The sequence below is a fragment of the Chenopodium quinoa genome, unplaced genomic scaffold, assembly GCF_001683475.1.
Source record: "Chenopodium quinoa cultivar QQ74 unplaced genomic scaffold, ASM168347v1, whole genome shotgun sequence".
In the NCBI taxonomy this organism is placed as follows: domain Eukaryota; kingdom Viridiplantae; phylum Streptophyta; class Magnoliopsida; order Caryophyllales; family Amaranthaceae; genus Chenopodium; species Chenopodium quinoa.
The window spans coordinates 869,962-889,725 of record NW_018744032.1 but is presented as its reverse complement, the minus strand read 5'-3'; the positions used below and the strand labels follow the sequence as shown (position 1 = coordinate 889,725).

At 36.6% G+C, this 19,764-nt stretch overlaps 1 protein-coding gene across 1 annotated transcript; it reads right to left on the bottom strand.

The window, feature by feature from the left end:
* Nucleotides 1–12,663: 12,663 nt before the first annotated feature.
* Nucleotides 12,664–19,435, bottom strand: LOC110690367 (50S ribosomal protein L10, chloroplastic-like). The gene is made up of 4 exons (XM_021867188.1): nt 19,236–19,435; nt 17,472–17,606; nt 15,472–16,205; nt 12,664–13,039 (listed from the first exon to the last, which is right to left on the bottom strand). The coding sequence occupies exons 1-3, from the start codon at nt 19,285–19,287 to the stop codon at nt 15,517–15,519; spliced, it is 876 nt and encodes a 291-aa protein (XP_021722880.1). The 5' UTR covers nt 19,288–19,435; the 3' UTR covers nt 12,664–13,039; nt 15,472–15,516.
* Between the last annotated feature and the right edge of the window lie 329 nt (nt 19,436–19,764).

The window sequence follows — 19,764 nt, the reverse complement described above, 5'->3', positions numbered from 1 at the left end:
TGAATCTGCCTACTTTGGCAGTTTAACCAAACATTTGAACAGTATGACCAAACCATCTTGGTTCGACCAAACTTTTCAAATTTTTGGTCAAACCTCCACTTGAAACTTCTCTTCTAGCCTTCTCTCCTTCTCTTTGCTTCTCTTGCCTTCATCCATGCTTCCAAGCTTGGCCAAGGGGCCTTCCACCTTGCTCGGGATCGCCAAGGAACATGCAAAAAGACAACAAAGATCACAAGAGCTAGGAGATGACAAAAGAATGCATAAAGATCATTAAAATAAGCACAAATCAGTACATCTTTCATCAAGCACACTAGAAAACCACAACAGAAGAAATGAGATAGAAAAACCATAGGAAAACATACCGACACGACCATCTCTAGGATGTAGGGTATGTGCTAATCCGAAAGTATCAGTGTACGAGATCTCTGACGCATGAGGCAGCTAACCACCCAGCACGACCCTCTACAAGAAACTAAAAAACAAAATGAGGATCAAATCTGAAACGTTAAAAGATAAAATAAAATCAAATGAAAGAAAAGACGAACCAGAACAAATGCTGGAAAAGAAGTCAGCCTGGATGCAACAAAAGCTTGATAAGAAACACCAGGCAACACCAGCTGCTCCGCGAGGTAACCAAGGACTAACTGAGCTCGGTCCTCGGTAGAAAGCAAGTACAGACGCAGCATTCGGATTGAAGGGTCCGTAGGAATCAAAGGCTCCTCGGACGAAAACTGGCAGACAACGCGCTCGCTTAAGATCGACGCGTTTGTCCGGTGAACCAAGGACAATCCCTAATAAAGCACCCAAAATATACAGCGAACTTTGCCTACCTGGACAACCTCTATGCTCCCCACAACCAAGCCTCAAGGGCAAAAGTCGACCTACAAAATGCAATATCATGTAAAAAAAATGACCAAAACAAAATGATATCAACGTATGTTGTAAACCTATACTCACTGACGCACGAGTTGCCGAAAAAATCCTCTGGCAAAAGTCGCCGGCTGTTGTGGCTTGTCTCTTCCCTAGTCAGACCAAATAGTGGCCAACTGGGAATCAAATCGGCCCGAGTGTCCTAGGGGCTAGAATAGGCATGTAAGAATACCCCCATGCCTTAAGGAGCAAACAAAATTAAATGTGGCTAGCTTAAGAATCGATGGAAAAGATTAAGCACAAAAGAAATAGACACATACCTAGAGAATACGGTCGTGCCATAATATGGAGATCCGGGGCACCTCAGTAGCTTTCGCATAATCCATTACTCGTGTCTCCTTGCTCATAGGATTAAGCATACAAGCATACGACATCTCCGCCAAATTCAGGTTACCCACTTGCCCTAACTCACTAAGGCATATGAGTAACCCGATAGCGAATTGCTCTCCCCTATCACTCAAAACAGTGATGAAAAGAACGTGAGCAATGTATATCCGAGCCAGTTGCTCAGGAGTACAATGCTAATCAACCTCGTCAACCGATAACTCATCGGCAAGAACTTAGTAGGGGCAAGACTGTGAATACACATGGTGGGTTGCCGCAAAATGGTCCTCACGAGACCACAGGCTCGCCTCCAAAAGGAAAACCCGTGATTATGGAGAAATCGTAAGAGGTAACCGTCATCTCTTCCCACGAAAAGTGAATAGTGTTGGTGGAATCCCACCAAAACTCCAACAACCCGTGGAGGAAAGCCACTGACATTAGCTGACTCGATAAATCCCGAAGAGCTGCCAGCTAGGGACCGACGCTCGAAAGCTCAATCACCTCCTTAACCACCTCGAGCAGAGCGTCAATCTGACCTCTCAAGTCACCTGAACCGCATAGGCGCATGCTAGGCTCACTCTAAAAAAGGAAATTCGATTAACAGGGGCCTAAAAAGAAGTAATGAAAAAGAGAAAAAAAAAACACGAGACACTCACTATGCCGCGCCAACCTCAAATTTAAACATGGTGATCCGAGTCCCATTTAAGGACTTGTGGACCCTAGTTGGGAGGATCTTCCCAAACCAACTGTTCATGGTGACGTCGCTCAGCACCAACGTGTCGCTCTTGCCTTTCCTTATGAACGCGTGCCACCCTCTTTCGAGGGGGAATTGCCTCATCAGGAACTAGTCCTCCTAAGACATCCTTGGAGTCCACGAACGGAGTTGAGTTGGAGCTACGAACAATCGACCGATAGAATTTTTTAAAAAAATAAATGACACGATTGAATATGTTTTCTAAATCCTAAGAAACATAAGGTTAATTCCTAGGCCATTTCGACAACATAACGGCTGCGAAAAGGCCAAAACACTAAGTTGAATGCCACCAAATACTTGTGGGCTACGACACTTGCAATTGAACTCAGTAAATGGGGGCTCAAACACCCAGAAAGCCAACCTATACCAGTTTAACTAATCATTTTATTGATTATTTCTAAAGAATCTTGGAAATTAATAGTTTATGGATGAATAATAATCACCCAAATGTAATTATCATCTACTAAAAAACAATTTTGTAGCTTTAAAATGGCAAACAAAAAAAAAAAAAAAAACATGCATTCCACACCATTTTCTCAAACATAAAATTTTCAAAAACATGATTTAGGAGTATCATTGTAAGCATAACACTATAATTCAGCTCATAATCAACAAGTATAACCAAATGAGCAAGCTATAGTAGCAATTCGAACTTAAAAATCATAGAAAAAGTACGAAGACAAACATAAACTAAGACATGCTCATATAAGGTTCAATACTTAACCATTTTTCATGAATTTTGCTGCAAAACACTCCTTCAACATAGCATAACATCATGGAACAAACAATTTTAAAAATAATGGACCAAATAGAAAACGCCCAAATTCGAAATTTAGAGTTCTTCAATTCGTATTTCTCTAAATTCGACCACAATTTGCGAAATTAGCAAAGAAAACATACATTAGATTATGGAAAAAAGGATTTGGATGCTAGATCTCCTTTTTTAGCTTCAAAAAGAGGCAAAAACCAAGCTTTGTAGAGGGAGAAATGTGCAAAAATGGCAATAAATAGCGAAAGAAGAAATGAGCAATTGATCTTGCTCTTTCGCTTCTTTATTACTGATTTAAGTGTCGCGCGCAACTTTGGAAGTTGCGCGTGACATCCTAGCGCAACTCTGATCCTTGTGTGCGCTGGCTAGCACGACTTCTAGAGTTGCGCACGGATACTGGTCACTTAAAAGACCGGTATCCGGATTTTGATCCGTTTTGAATATTTCCAACGGTTTTTGTGCGATGTTAAACTTAATGATGCACGAATTTTCAAAATCCTTTTATGTGCTTTGCATTTTGTAGTTTATTCTCTTCTTTGATAGTTTTTTGCATCATCCTACATGCACAACGTGATTTGTGCCTTCCCATGCATACGTTTTGGATATTTCTCAGAAGACTACTAAAAAATATCACGTAGTGGTGCTTTACGTAAAAGCTTTCATAGACAGTTTGGCATTTTTTCTAAACTGCCCTTAAGAAATGCCACATTTTTTGCATTTTTGTCGTGACTTTACAAAAATACAATTTAAAATTGTATGGCGTATGTACTGCGTAAAATTGCACTACCAACGTGATCTACCTCTCATCTAAAACTATAAAACCCTTTTTTAGGCGTTAGCTTAACGAGTAGACAAAGCACGCCAACCAACGTGGCAAGCGACCCCCGTTGGAAGAAAATACGGTTAACTTGAAAACAGTCTTGCTTTATCGGACAATTAAGGTGTCTGACCACTCCCTGTATAAAGAGTGACCCCAACTGAAGCTGCACCCCATTTAGACACGTGTCCCTAGTCTTGAGACGCGTGTTTTCATCTTGTGGACAAAACTGCTGAGAGAGTTGCTGATTTTCATCACTCTCATTGGATTTGGACATATGCCTCCAGTCTTGAAAAATGTAATTTTATATTGTGGACATCGAATATTTGTTTTGGCAACATATGTCAATCTTTTATTCAAGTGTAAAGGCTACAAACGCCGAAACATTCCCCTATTTATCATCTTTTACTTTGTTAAACTCATGGACTTTAGACCGCCGATGCCATATTGAAAGGGTATCATCCTCTTTTAATCTTTTTAAACTCGGTACCTTTCATAAGTTGACATCACCTAGGACAACCTTTTCTTGTAAAAGCGTTCTATACCTGTAAAGGGTCAACCTAGACTCTTTAGTGTACAAAGTTCCAATAATATTTTCTTGACCTTAGTAGCTACTTGTCTTGAACATTTAGCGAAATGAGTATAGTTTCGACATTCTCAAAACTACTAAAAGATTCCTTTTTCTGGAGGAACTTCACGGAATTAGTCTCGGATTTACTTCCTTGCCTACTTTGATCATCATTTATTCTTGACTCGATGAAAGTGGGGGCTAACTGTAGACGTCTACTTTTAGTCCTCTATCCCTGACTGGAAGTGCTATGACGATAAATAATTCCATCTTTGTGCTAAATTGGAGTGACGAATGCTAATGGACTACTGATTGAAGCCTAAACACATGAAACTAACTAGCTGGACCCAAAAAATAATGAACTAAAACTAATTAATACTAATCCCGATTAGAAATTAGGCCTAATCCAAAGATTAAACCTAAATGCGAACGAATTTAGAGCGTCTAGGTTAAAACGTAGGGCTGCCGCAGGAAAATTTGCACGCAACTCAAGAAGTTGCACTCAGCAGCCGCACGCAACTATCAAAGATGCGCTTGCGAAAGATACACAATTACAAAAAGGTACTGAATCGAATCATACCAAACGATCGCGCGGAAGAACAGAGGTTGCGCTACCATGAGCGGCGCAGCTCTTTAACTTGCGCGCGGAAGACGCGCGCAACCTTTAGAGTTGCGCGCGCCACCTGCTTTGGAAGAATCTTCGAAACCCTAATCTTAACCATTTCCTATAAATAGAGGTTCAATAAGATCTCTAATGACATTGAAAAATAGCCTAAAAGTCAACAGTAACATCGTTGTGAACTTATGCAAAAATCAACCCTCTTGTTCTAAACACTCACCCTTTTAAAAATTTTGTTCTTACGATGGAGGTTCCCTAACAAGAAGGTGTCCATTTGCATTCTAAACGAAGATCTAGCAAGGAAAAGTGGTAATTCTCGAGCACTTAGATAAATCACTTTATTTTTCTTGTTTTAAATCACCTAAATTAATTAGTTAGTGTTGTTTGATCCATGTTAAATAAACATTTAATTAAGTAATTTGACATAGTATTCTTTCGTGAAACGAGACTAGAATTTGATAAATTAATTGATTGTTTTATCATTTAAGGGAAGGCAAATCTTGTTTATTATTGTTCTTTCACGAATTTGAACTAAATAAGAATAACGACTGTCATTGTAATGTAGTCTTTATGTGATTGACGCGTGTAAATAAAATCAACTAACTTTGTTTGTTGAGACGAACACTACAAGAGGGGGGGTGAATTGTATGTGAGTTCCTAGTGACTACATTGCAGAATTAAAACAGAATATTAAGGAACTTCGCAAAGCACACCAGATTTTACGAGGAAACCTCGACCCTCCAAGGGATTTTAAACACCAAATCAATCCACTATAATAGGGCAAACTCTCCTAGTTACAACCTGTTATAACCAGACCTTTCTCACAAGTTCCAGACTGAACTTGCTACACAGTATAACCCTATTCTACCCAACCTAAGTCCCTGACTTAGATTCACTCGACACTCTCTAAATTCCCACACTCTCGGCTTCAACTTAGAAGCCTACAATCTGAATGCAGTTTTTCTACCACACACACCCAAAAACCAAAACAATTCAAACTCTTTGAATACTTGAAAGCTACACATGGAATTCGAAACTAATATAAAAAAGTTTAGACTTGGAAAACATACACTTTAGAGATCTCTTCAGATTCTTCACACATAAACTCAGAAAGTTGTGCAAATTATTAATTCTACTTTATATACAATAAGTCCTCGTATGTAAATTAGGGTTTTCAAAAGATAGAAATTATAAAACTACCATTTTCATAATAACACGTTTTCTGTAAATCTTTTGAGAAGAAAATATTTTTAGAAAACTTATCAAAGATATAATTTATTAAAATAATATCTTTTAGTAAAACTGGATTTTATAAGATAAAATCTTTCAAAAATCTTTTCATAAATTAAAAACTTATCTTTTATAATCTTTCCATTTTTAAAGCTTGCCAAGCTTTATCACGCTATTAATAAATCTCGTGCATAAACTTTCCTAACATATTTACAACAATCCTTAGAAAAATAAACTTAACAAAAACTTATATTCTCTAGCTATATTGTCTCGTCAGTCGCTATAAGTGAAGGATACTTGGGCGTCACGCAGACACGGATTAAGTTCCTGTTGTTCTTCATTCTTCAGCTCCTTGCTGGAACGTCGCAGGCCAAGTTCTTATGGAACTTGTTGTCTTCAACGCAGCCCAAGTCAATCTTCTCAACTTGCTGTCAAACTCCTGTTAGGGAACTTCTCTTAGTGTTCCTGTTAGGGAACTTAGTTGGTTCCATTGTGGAACTTTTCTTCTACTTTTCTTTAACTTTCCTAAGGATCTCCTTTAGTCTTCATAGTCAGGTTACTCTTCCACTTACAATGTCTTTAACTTCACCTATTCTAATCACAACACTTAGAGAAATCATTAGTTGAAGTTTACTTTTATTCATCATCAAAACTCTAAAGCTTCAACAATTTCCCCCTTTTTGATGTTGACAATATTAGCAAACTTCGAGCAAGAAAGCTTAATAGAATAGAAGGGTGTATTTCTATAATTTTTTTTGAACTTTTTTACAAGAAAATAAAAACACGCACAAACTAGAGCAGAAAAAAACTTAAACCTAAAACAAACAAAAACAGAACAAAACAAAGCTAAACTACTTTATACACAGTATCAAAGAAATTTCTGATACTTTATCAACTGGAACACAAAAGAACTTCCACTTTCAAGTTTTCTTCCTCTTTTACCCCTTTTGGTATTATAAAAAAGTCCTACAATCTGAGTTATTAAACATCTAGCCACACCCCCACAACAATTCATCGGGTGTGGGAACTGAAGGAAGCGCTGACTAGCTCCCTTTAGCTAGTTCCTTCACACAATCATGCACATACTTTCAGAACACACAAAGCACACATGTATAAGCAAAGTTCCAAAATAGCATAGAAAACCAAAAGATCATCTTGTTTTAGCGATTACAGACCAAAGTATTTCAAACAAAACAAAATATAAATTGTTCATGACATAAACAACAAGGAAGAAAAATAGTTAAGGCTAGGCTAAAGGAAGGTTACAAAGGGAAAGCTGGTTCAGGCTTCTAGGATTCCAAGAATATTCATGTTGTCCTCCTTGTAAGCTTCAATACTTGCTTCCAGACTCTTGATAGTCTTCTGGAACTCCACCTTCTGTTCCCTGAAACTCTTCTCAAGACCTTTCACACTCTTTTCCAACTTTTGAACCCTTCTTGTAACACCTTTGAGTTGTCTCTCTACAACTTCAACTCTGTCAAAGAGTTCAGCAACTTGCCCAACCATTATTTTTGTATCTCCCTCATCAAGCTCTAGTGGCTTCTCCATATTAGTCTGAGGGAAGGAACTAGCTGTCAGCCTTTTAATCTTCCTCACAGGCTCAACAGACATAGCTCCCTCTTTCTTTTTCCCACAAGTTTCACTATTTTTCTCCTCCACCATCTGAAGTTTTCTACCTACCAAAGTTAGGCTCAAAGCCTGCAGCGTCTTTTCATTGATAACATTCTCTGCCTTCTCCTACAATCCTCCCTAAACTCCCTTGAGTTTCACTCGATGTGCTTCAAATACAGTAGAGAGTAGAGCACCCTAACCTACTTTATTTCTGTCAGGGATGCAGTGGGCTAAGTGTTGAGACATTAGAGAAGGAAAGTTAATTTTTATCTTATTCACGATACAAAAGATCACTGCCATATCCAACAAACTTGCTTCATCTTTCTCCTGAGTTCTAGGTAGGATAGCCTTTTTTACCAAATTAAACAGGAATTTATTCGTAGGATTGAAATTATTGTGATTCAAAATGTTGATCCCCCTTTTTCCTCCTAGAAACTCAACTATGTCACCTCCCAAATAATTCCCCACCTTCACACCTGACTTCCCTTTAACATAAGCCTCATAACCCTAAGTAGGAACTTTCAGAATGTCACCTAACCTCTCAACATCAAATTTAATCTCAACATTATTAATTTTGCTAGATATTATTCCTTCCTTCACTTTGAAATTTTCACAGAATTCATTCATGGCCAATGGGTATATGCAATTGTTTGAAGATTTAGCTAACATATCTTCTCATCCTTATACATGCAATAAATCAAGAAATTCCATAAAACTAGATTTTCCGCACCAAGTTAAATCTAGCCTATGGCCAGCAACATACCTTATAGACTCTTTCTCAAGTTCCTTTTGATCTTCATCCTCCTCTACAGACTCTTTCTCAATCTTCCTCCGATTGTATTTCCCCCTCAGCAAAATCTTCGACCTCCTTGATGCACTCTTCAAGTGATTTTTGTTTCACCTTCTTATCTTCCACTCCTGTAACCTCTTGAACACATCTGTTGAAGACGATATATCATCTCCAGATGAATTCTTCTCCTTAGGGATTTTCTTAGTTGTTGAGGAAGTAGGGGTGTTTTCTTCTGGAACTACATCAGTTTTCTCTTCGTTCTTGTCTGGTGCTTGGTAGATCATAGCTAGAAGAGATGTTTCTTCTTGTTTTGAATGTTGTGGGGTTTGGGATATTTCAGACGAGTTTTTGGATAATTTAATTGCCATGTTTTGGAAGGTTTAATGGTTTTTAGAATTAGATGGTTTTTATTAAGAGCGGTTTATGTGATTTGATAGTGGAGAGACAAAGGTGGGTGAAAGATACTTATATAATTAATGAAGCGGTGTGAGGGATATGAATAAACCTACTGTTCAATCATTAATTAACAAATTCAATTGATTTTCCAAAAAGTAATCAGGATGAATTTTTAACAAAATTTTTCTTTCTAAATTCAATTAATTTCAAAAAAATAAGATTTTCTAAAAATTAGATGTATTTGGAACACGCTTTCTACACATATACAATGTACATTACTAATTATACACGCATTCAAGTGTTAGTGAACTAACCTCCAAGAATTCACCAACGGTGACACTTCAACTATGTTTAGCACACCAAGGTTGTGCTAGATGTCCTTTTTGCTCTTTTCACATTGTTCCTGACTTTGCCATATCTTGGAACTTCAGAAGCAATCAATTCACCTTGATCATCCCAAGTTCCAATCTCAATTTCTCAAATCTTTCTTTATTCAAGGGCTTGGTTAGAATATCTGCAATTTGATTCTCAGTTTAACAAAATTCTAACTTAATATTCCCTTGTTCCACATTATCTTTAGAAAGTGATGCCTAACGTGGATGTGCTTGACCTTTTAGTGTTGAACTGGATCTTTAGAAATACGTATAGCACTAGTATTGTAACATTAAAAACGGAACACACTCAAATAAAATACCAAAATCTCTAACCTGTTGCTTTACCCATAACATTTGAGAAAAACATGCTGTTGCAGCTACATATTTAGCTTCAGCTGTAGATAATGCAACTGTGTTTTGTGTCTTAGAACCCCAAGATACTAAACACGGTCCTAAAAACAGTACCATACCTAAAGTTCTCTTTCTATTAACTAAGTCACCTGCATAGTCAATGTCAGGAAAAACCAATAAACTCAAAAGAGTCACTTCTAGGATAGAAGAGACACAAATCATCAGTTCCTTTTAAGTAACAAAGGATCCTTTTAAATGCTATCAGGTGAGATTCCTTTTGGTTTGCTTGGAACCTAGAACACAAACCTACACTAAAAGATATGTTAGGTCTGCTAGTTGTTAAGTAAATTAGAGGTCCAATCATAATTCGGTACATAGTTTGATCTATGCAAGTTCCAGATGGGTCTTCATCAAGCTTTGTTGCAACACCTATAGGTGTCCTATTGGTCCTAGCATTTTCAAGATTATATTTCTTGATCAGTTCTTTAATATACTTTTGTTGGTGAATTATGATCCCTTCTTCAGTTTGCTTAATTTGCAAACTAAGAAAGAAATTTAACTCACCCATCATGCTCATTTCAAATTTTCCACCCATGAGGTTAGCAAAATACTTACACAAAGATTCGTTAGTTACACAAAATAATATATCATCAACATAAATATGTACAACTAAGATGTTAGTTCCATTTTATTTTAAAAACAAATTTTTATCAAACCACGTTTAAAACCATTATTCAAAAGGAACTTAGACAACCTTTCCTACCAAGCTCTAGGAGCTTGCTTCAGTCAATAGAGGGCTTTGTCAAGTTTATAAACACAGGTTTGGGAACTCTGGATTTTCAAATCCAGGAGGTTGTTCCATATAGACGTCTTCCTCAAGAAATCCATTTAAAAATGCACATTTGACGTCCATCTGGTACAACCTTAATCCCATAGAAGAAGCAAAAGCTATAAGTAAACGAATGAATTCTAACCTTGCTATTGGAACAAATGTCTCATCATAGTAGATTCCTTCCTGTTAATTGAACCCTTAAGCTACCGATCTTGCTTTGTTTCTAAGAATAATACCATGCTTATCTAGCCCATTTGAGACTTATAGTCTTCTGATGACTGGGTCTAGGTTCCTAATGCTAAACTTTGTTTCTTTCAAACTCATTCAATTATGCCTTCATAACAATAATCTGTCAAAGCTTCAACATGGTTATTAGGTTCCATGGAGGATAGGAATGCATAGATGCACAAAAGTTCCTAAGTTGTGCTCTAGCCCGAGTTCCTTTGGCAATGTCGCTTATGATTGTATCCACTGGATGAGAACTTTGATATTTCCAATACTTGGGTTTAAATTCTCTGATGGGATACAACCTCTCTTATGTAGCATTGTTGACTGGTACTCTTTTGGGACTCCTCCTTTAGCTTCATTCTAAACTTCTTTAGGAACTTCCACTTCCTCTTGAATCTGGAGTGGAGTTCCCTATGCTTCTTGATTCATTTCACCTTCCTTTTTAGAATGTTGCTTCTGCAATGATGTAGATTCCTTATCTGGATCATACTTACGTAGAAGTTCAATTTCAAAATCATCATCATCTTTCTGTACATTAATCAATTGTTTAGTTTCATCAAATATAACCTATACAGACACTTCAACGCACATTGTTCTTTTATTAAAGACTCTATAAGCTCTACTGTTTGGTGCATATCCTAAGAATACAGCCTCATCACTTCGCTCATCATACTTTCCCATGTTTCTTTTACTATTATTATGAACAAAACATCTACAACCAAATGATCTAAAGTAAGAAATATTAGGCTTTATCTCTTTGATGAGTTCATATGGTATCTTGTTGGTGATAGCAATAACGGTAGCTCTATTTAGTATATAGCATGTTGTATTCACTACTTCTGCCCAAAAGTTCCTAGGCAAACCACTAGAAATCAACATTGTTCTAGCCATATCCTCAAAGCTTCTATTCTTGTGTTCCAACATTCCATTTTGCTGTGGTGTTCTTGGGGCAGAGAAGTTATGATCCATTCCATGTTCTCTGCAGAATTCATTAAACTTGTAGTTTTTAAAATTTGTTCCATGATCTGATCTAAGATGCACTAATTGATTACATGTTCTGCTCTGTTCTTTCTTCAAAAATGCAACAAACTCATCAAACGTTTCATCTTTGATAACAAGAAAGAAAACCCATGTAAACCTTAAGAAATCATCAACTATTACCATAACATACCTCTTACCACTTCTACTTTGGATCCTCATTAGACCACTGAGATCCATATGAATGAGTTCCAAAGGTGTTTTGGTGCTGACCACATTTTTAGATTTAAAAGAAACACGATTATGTTTTCCTCTAACACATGCATGACAAACTTTATCATTTTGGAACTTTATAAAAGTAAGACCTTCCAAGAGTTCCTTATATCTAAGCTTATCAAGTAATGACAAATTGACATGACCAAATCTCTTATGTCATAGTAGAGGATCATCCTCAATGACACTAAGACATGTTAAACTACTATTTGGAACTTCGTTAAGATCCATTGTATAACTACTCCCTTTGCGAGTTCCTTCTATTATAGTGCTCCAAATGTCATTGTTGATGATTCTACACGAGTTTAAAGTAAAACTAAAAAAGTTACCTTTGTCACAGAATTGTGAAATACTTAACAAGTTGTGTTTCAGACCTCGACCAAAAATACATTATCAATAGCATGGGAACTTAACCTTCCTACTTTTCTAATGGAAATAATTTCACCTTTCATGTTATCTCCAAAGGTCACAGTCCCACCATAGTAATCGTCCAGTGAGAAAAATATTGATTTATCCCTAGTCAAGTGCTTTGAACAACCGCTGTCGAGTTACCACGTGTTGTTCCCCCTCACTGGAACCTACATGAAAAATCAAACATTAGGGTCAAGAACCTAGGTCTCCTTGGGTTCTTGTGTAATAGATGTAGAGTCAGATTTCCTAACCCATATCTGTCTAACATGATTTTCATCTTTGAGAGTGCTCTTTTCTTTCTTAGGACATTTGTTTTGCTTATGTCTTGTCTTGCTTTGCTGCTGGCTTTAACACATGTATTGCACGTATTCTTTTGAGAACAAGAGGTTGATTTTTCATATTAACAAGTAATGTCCCAAACTAAAACTTTCATTCCTGACAAAGATCGGTTAAGCAACAGACGCCCACACAACATACGGCAAAACCAAAAAACGTGAACCGTCAAAGCTAACTGCAATACAAAGTATGAGAGGCCTCAATTGCCATCAATTCATCTGGTATAAGTTTGAGAAATTTTTTTACATAAATCTCCATAGTTTAGGTAACTAATCTTATATCAACCCCACATTTATCAGAAAAGATAATCAAAACCTAAAAAATGACAAAACTTCAGCTACGTGTCTCTTTTCGCAGACAGGTTGGTTGTCTATCCAGTGGTTTGGATCACTGATTTGCAGTGCCGCTGAATGTAGACCGGTCTTCACCAAAACTTTTTCTTCACCACCTGATCATGCACAACATTCTCTAAAATCATATATAATGCACGAGTATATGGTGCCATCAGCATTTTCCATATATAGATGCAAGAAAGCACACATACATATTTGTACACTACCACAAAAGGTCATGGCAGACAATAAGTTATTCAGTTGCATCTAAAATTCTAAGAGAGTTACAATATAAAGGTAAATCCTAAAAAGACAATTTAAACTCCATGTACAAGTAACAAGGGATAAGGAAAAAAAATTCATAAATGTGATGAAGGTTAAACCCAAATTGGCATGATGTAACACAACATCATACTAAATTAAATCAACAGTTGAGACTATCAGTTACGAAACTTTTCCAGGAATCATGCATGTCAATAGTAATTATTGTTATTGGTGAATTCCGATGGTCTGGCAAAATCATAGAAAATAAAAAAGGGCATAAATTGGAATGAGGGACCTCTGTTGAAGGCAATGGGTCTTGAGTTCGACTGAAGCAAAAATGGAAGACATTACAATGTTAAATCATTAATTGATTGATTCAAACCTAAACTTTATGCTTTTATCTAATGCAGCTTTCCAGTAAAAATGATTGGATATTCATTAGATCAGTTGTATTGTTAACTAAATTGAATTATACAAGTAAGTTGGAACATACACACAGCCATCAAAATTGACCAATAAGATCATAGGAAGAAGGAAAGTTTCAAGGAATTAGGTGCACCAGCAATCTCAGAACAAATCTAGAGACCTTATGCAGCAAATAGAAGAGTTATTGTCACATTGAGCTTCCTCACAAATTCACAATCCGTTGAAGTCTAGCTCAAGCAATGTAATTTGCTCTTACAGCTACTAAGAGTTGTACAAGGCACACTAGACATCCTAGCTCTTCCTTAAGTCTTACTTCACCAAAAATATCCTACTTCACGACGCAACCAGATTGGGCTATACAAAATGACGTAGTTATTGCTCAAACCATTCATTAATGTCAGATGGGACTACAAACATATTCAAGAAACAAGATCAAGCTACAAAATCCCATAAAATAAAAGTCGCTTACTTAAGGAGCTCAGAAATTGATTGCTGAAATAAAAATACTCAATTACATCAGTGCACAACTGAAAGCACAAACAGAAAGGATGTACTAGTGTCTGAGATTTAACTGAGCTATGAGGCACTTCAAGTTCTTGGCATTCCAACAAGTTAATCAAGGGTTGCAACTTCATCTAGTAATTACATCTAAGAGAGGAATAAATTTATACAAAAATCATCCAATCATAATACTAAGAAACATAATTGCCATTAGGACAGGACTACAGGAGACAAATTCCACACCCAAAATTAGAAAAGTTGATCCCAAAATCAGGCAACAGATAGTGGCAAACATGAAATAACCTGTCAATCCATAAGGTGAGGCATCTTACACAGGTGCAAACTAGAAGAAGTTTAGACAGCACTTAAAGTCAAAAGTCATAACTCAGGGTACAGCAAATTCAATTCAAATTGCTAGGCAATGGAGAGTCAACATCACAATGCAGGACAGAATCTGCCTATATGATGTTCATTGTTTTATCCAACTTTGTTACAATTTAACAAGAGTATCCTTCTACAGACCATACGAAACTACTAGCTACTCATAGTTGCAGGTTACATGCTGAAGGTCATGCTGATATCATCCTTTGATCATCAATCAACTCCAAAGTAGTGGGTTAAATAAACTAACAATATAGGTTCTGGAGCAGCAACATTTCCAAAGATACAAAGATATGTAATAAGACTAATGCCAAGAGCTCAGCACTTTGCATTGGTTAGATAATACAATGCAGGACGGAATCTGCCTATACGATGTTCATTGTTGATCCAACTTTTTTACAAATTAAAAAGAGTCTATCCTTCTACAGACAATACGAAACCAATTTCTGATCCTCAACTACTAGCTACTCATAGTAGCAGATTGCATGCTGAAGGTCATGCTGATCTCATCCTTTGATCATCAATCAACTCCAAAGTAGTAGGTTAAATAAAATATCAATATAGGTTCTGGCAGCGATAACATTTCCAGAGATACAAAGATTAGTAATAAGACTAATGCCAAGAGCTCAGCACTTTGCATTGGTTAGACAATAGTCACAATACATGCTCCCTTTCAACATTCATATATAATCAATCACTATCTTACTTGTATGATAAATCAGAATCCCCGATAATTGTGATTTGTCCATATAACCATCAACATTGTTTAGTATTCATTAATTCACATTACCACTCATCATGACATACAATACATCTTATCCTCTTGATCCCTATCAGCGTTATCATAATATCAAAAGATAACTCTATGTTCATTACTAATCTCAATAGTTATCAAAATACACTAAATTATAAAAAAAAAAAAAAATAATACAAAATAAAAATAAATAAAAAAAATCACTATAACAGGAAATTATACCTCAATTGACGCTCTACATCATTGAGCAGGGCACTCACTCACATCCTAAGCCTCAGCTAGGACCTCAGGCGCATCCACATTACCAGAATCCTCAGCACAAAACCCCTCCAAGACAGCCATCAAAGTCGAAGACGGTCCGAAAAGCGACCCAAGAACCATCCCATCAGCCTCCATCTTAGAAGGGGTACTCTGAAAAACCTCCAAATCCAAATGACCATAAAGCTGACCACCAACAACAGCCCCAGGAAAATCATTAAACTCCATTTTCCCTTCTTTAACAGCAGATTTCACACCCCCTAAAATGGGACCCACAGCATCTTCCTTCTTAACAAAGAGCAGAGAATTCATCCCCTTCATACAACTCCCCAAAGCCTCAAATTGGGTCCCAGAAAAAGCCTTTGAAACAAGAGAATTCTTGACAAAAACAAGCTTAGCAGCAGAAGGGTCAGAAGAAAGAGGGGTTTTAAGGGGTTTAAATTTGTTGGCAGAGAAGCCATGGCAAGGGAAAGGGGAGACAAAGTATGAATCTTGGAGGTGAGTTTTTAGGGTTTTGATTGCTCGGAGTTTTTGGTGGAGTTTGGGTTTTGGGAGGGGTTTGTATGGGACCCACTTTGCGAAGTGGCGGAGTTGGTGGTGGTGGAAATGGGTTAGGGTTTGGTGGGAGGGTTGGGTAGTGGTGGTGGAGATGGTGGCTTCCATGGTCCCAGACCCAATACTAATGTAGTTCATATCACCTGCACAAAATTGAAGCTGTGTAAGTGTTGCCAGTAAAAGAAAACAGCAGACATTACTGGATATTCATAAATTTTGGTGTGTACACTTTTGGTTAGACATGAAAGAGATGACATGAAGCATTATATATGGAGGGGCCATGGAAATATCCTTTTTATACCATTGTTTTAAAAAGGCAGTGAGGCTCAGTAGTGATAGGACCCAGAGAAAATAATTGGAAACTTATCATGGTCGAGCTTACAAGAAAAAATTAAGGTGTGCATGTTTGAAGGACTTTGAACACTTGGACATTGAATCAGTGAAACACATTCCTCTTCAGGTTGTATCTACCTAGATCGAAACTTGGGTCCTCTACTCCTTTCTATCACTCTCCTCATCCTAAAAGCTCTCTCTCCCCTCTTCCATGTTATTTGTTCCAAAAGGCAATGTTCCAACTATTTAGAGATGGGGTAACAACTTGTACTTTAATGCTTGTACTAAAATCACTTTTATTTTGTAGAAAGGCACAATTATAGAAACGTCAAGAACTTGCAACATAGCTAGGAGAGGCAAGGCAATCTTGTCTCTTTAAATGTAGCCAAAGCCCATTGATAGAATAATTACCATCCTAAAATACAGCATAACCAAACCCTAATGTTGGCATGCCCCATATCTTTAAAAACCTCTTATTTGAACTAAGTTATTTCCTCTCTTGACACCCTTAATCCTGCAGGCCTACATAATTGGCCATGACAACTTTTGTAACACAATCAACCTAATTTTAAACTATCTTTATAAAATTGATTATTCAATAAACTGATAGCATATCAGTATACAAACCGAAACTGATATATACCTCACTATTTGAGTTAAATAGTAAGATTATCAAGTTGCAAGTGGAACAGAGACTCTTATAACTCAACCTTCAGATCGTCCATCAGCAGTGTAAGCTCATCTTATAGCTAGTTCATAGACCAATAAAAAGCTAAAGAGATTATCAGTTTTGTTATTAAATAAATCAGGACCTTTTTCCTGACCTTCCAAGACAAGATGCATTGAAAAGACAAAACCTATCATACAGCCATGCAATCTTGATAATATCTCCACAGGTCAAACATCTCTAGAAAGCTCAGAAAACATTCTTCACTAAATGAAGTCTTTTTCTATCCACTAAGTTTAGCAATGTAGCTTAACAGGCATCCTTGCCGCATACAAGAAATATTACCCTAGGATGCACATGCGAAACTGAGCCAATTATGAACAGGTCAAACACGATGGCAATGCATTACCTCTCCCATACCAAAATGAGGAACGATGTCCAACCTGAACATCTCCAATGATTGATGCGCTTGGTGCAACAAATGCTTCCTTGTACACAAAAGGCTTCTTGTCAAATACATTCATTAGAGTTCGATGCCGTGACACTGAAACAAGGCAAAGTTAAAATAAAGAAAAAAGTTAACAACGCTATTGCAGTACCAGTTATAAGATATTTCATAAGACCGGGTCAGCAAAGTCCAATCATATACGTCAATCGGTCAATGTGTACAGTATAAGCTAAATGAGAACCCAAAAGACATAACAACAGTGACTAAAAGGTGTGATAAACTGAGAACCTTCAGCAATATTCCCTAAGAAAGTTACAAAAAAATATTAAAAAAAAAAACAAAAAAAAAAAAAGCTAAACAAAAGCAAAACAAAAAACAAAACAAAAAAACAAAACAAAACAATACAAAAATAAGAGAGAGAGAAAGAGAGAGAGAGAGATATGAGCCCCTGAAACTAAGGGGAAGATGGAAGCAATCACCAATGCACAACTTCCCAATTCTCATGTGCCAATACCAAAATTTTAGTAGACTTTCTATTACCAGTTACCTAAAGAGAAATCCCCAATTGATCCTCGTCCCTAGGGCAATTGCTATTAGCTAGCCTTCCTTATTTGGGACATCAGTAAACAAAGAATATTCAGAGCCAAATTTCTGGTCTACAGCCACTCAATTAGGACAAATTTTCAAACCTGTCACCACCCACTTCAAATCCACATTAAAACTTTCCTGGTCCTTGTGTCAAATTTCCAGCTTCAACAAAAGCAGAAATTTATAGTCCTAATTGCCTCCGTTCTTACAATTAATCTTTAATCCTGAATCCTGACACTTTAGAGCATTATTTTGATTGATTACATAATGCTCCATTAACAAGACATAATATTTCCTCTCCCCCCCCCCCTTCTTTTCTTTTTTTTTTTTTTTTTTTTGGCTTTAGCCTTTACGATAGAGGCAAAAAGATTCCAAGTTCGTCACTAAATGTTATGACGATACATTTGTGTATTATATCTTCAGAATTCATATACTCGGTAGATCAATTGTTGGTAGGACATTAAAAAAAAAACAACTTAAAATGTCTTTGTTATACTTAATTTGCAGGATATTTTACGGGTTTTTTTTTTTTTTTTTTAATGCGTAATTAGTAATTTCTTTAGCTTGATGTTCATATAAAGTGAAATACACCACCTTAAACCAATTGCTAACCAATAGCTTGAGCCTGGGTTTGAACAGGTTTCTCAAGATATGTAAATACCAATACAAAGCATCTCAATGCACGTACTAAAACCAATTCAATTTCACTAAACTAAGAAAATTACTGGATTTTAATGTAGGATTAGCAAAAATCACCCCAGTAAACTTTACGAAGAACCAAGGAGATTCAAACCACTAATCATAGAACCCGAATTCCGTCTGCCTTAAGCGGAAAGCTCTTGGATAGCTCAAATCAGTAACTAATTATACAGTAGTAGTATTGTTTAGGTTGTTCATAGAATATGATCCATTGAATTTAAACTTCAAAAGCAGAAATCAAACAATCTCCTTTCCCATTTCCAAACAACAAAAATTGGTCAAAAAATATTGTAATTCAAACACATTAACCTAATCCAAAAACAAAAAGGTCAAATTAATCGGCAATGTCCCACAGTAATAGACTAATACATGAAATCAACAATTGAAACACAATAAAGTTTTGAATCCAGAAATTTAACGAGAAGAGAAAGAAATTACATTGTTCTCGGAAGAACCCTACTTTGTACACTGCTCTTCCCATTGTCCCCATTTTCCCCCTTTCTTCTTCTTCGTCGAACTGAGAGAGACGATGATTAGGGTTAAAGCTCAGTTGCTTTAGCTCCTTTTCACCTTGCTTGGTTTTCAATTTTTTTTTGAGAAATTGGTTTTGTTAATTTCAATTTTGGGTCATTTACTCAACTACTATTTTTTTTTTCCTTAAAAATAAAAAATAAAAAACTTTCAATTATTTTTAAATCAGCTCGTCTTGTATAGTTTTGTATGCAGCTGAATACACCTTGTGGCCACTTGTTAAAGAACAAATTAACTCTTATAACATTGATCGAGTACCCCTTGTAATATTACTGACTAAGTAACCCCTTTAACATTACCCTATAATACTGACCAAGTAACTCCTGTAACATTGACAAGTAACTCTTATAACACTATAACATTGACAAGTAACCCTTATAACACTGACCACACCGTGTGGCTGCCTGCAAAAGAATAAAATAACTTCTATAACACT

Coding starts and splice junctions, on each gene's coding strand:
- LOC110690367 (XM_021867188.1), bottom strand. CDS start 19,287: ATGGGGACAATGGGAAGAGCAGTGTACAAAGTAGGGTTCTTCCGAGAA. Junction 17,607..19,235: donor AGGGTTCTTCCGAGAACAAT/GTAATTTCTTTC, acceptor GCCTTGTTTCAG/TGTCACGGCATCGAACTCTA. Junction 16,206..17,471: donor CTCATTTTGGTATGGGAGAG/GTAATGCATTGC, acceptor AATTTTGTGCAG/GTGATATGAACTACATTAGT.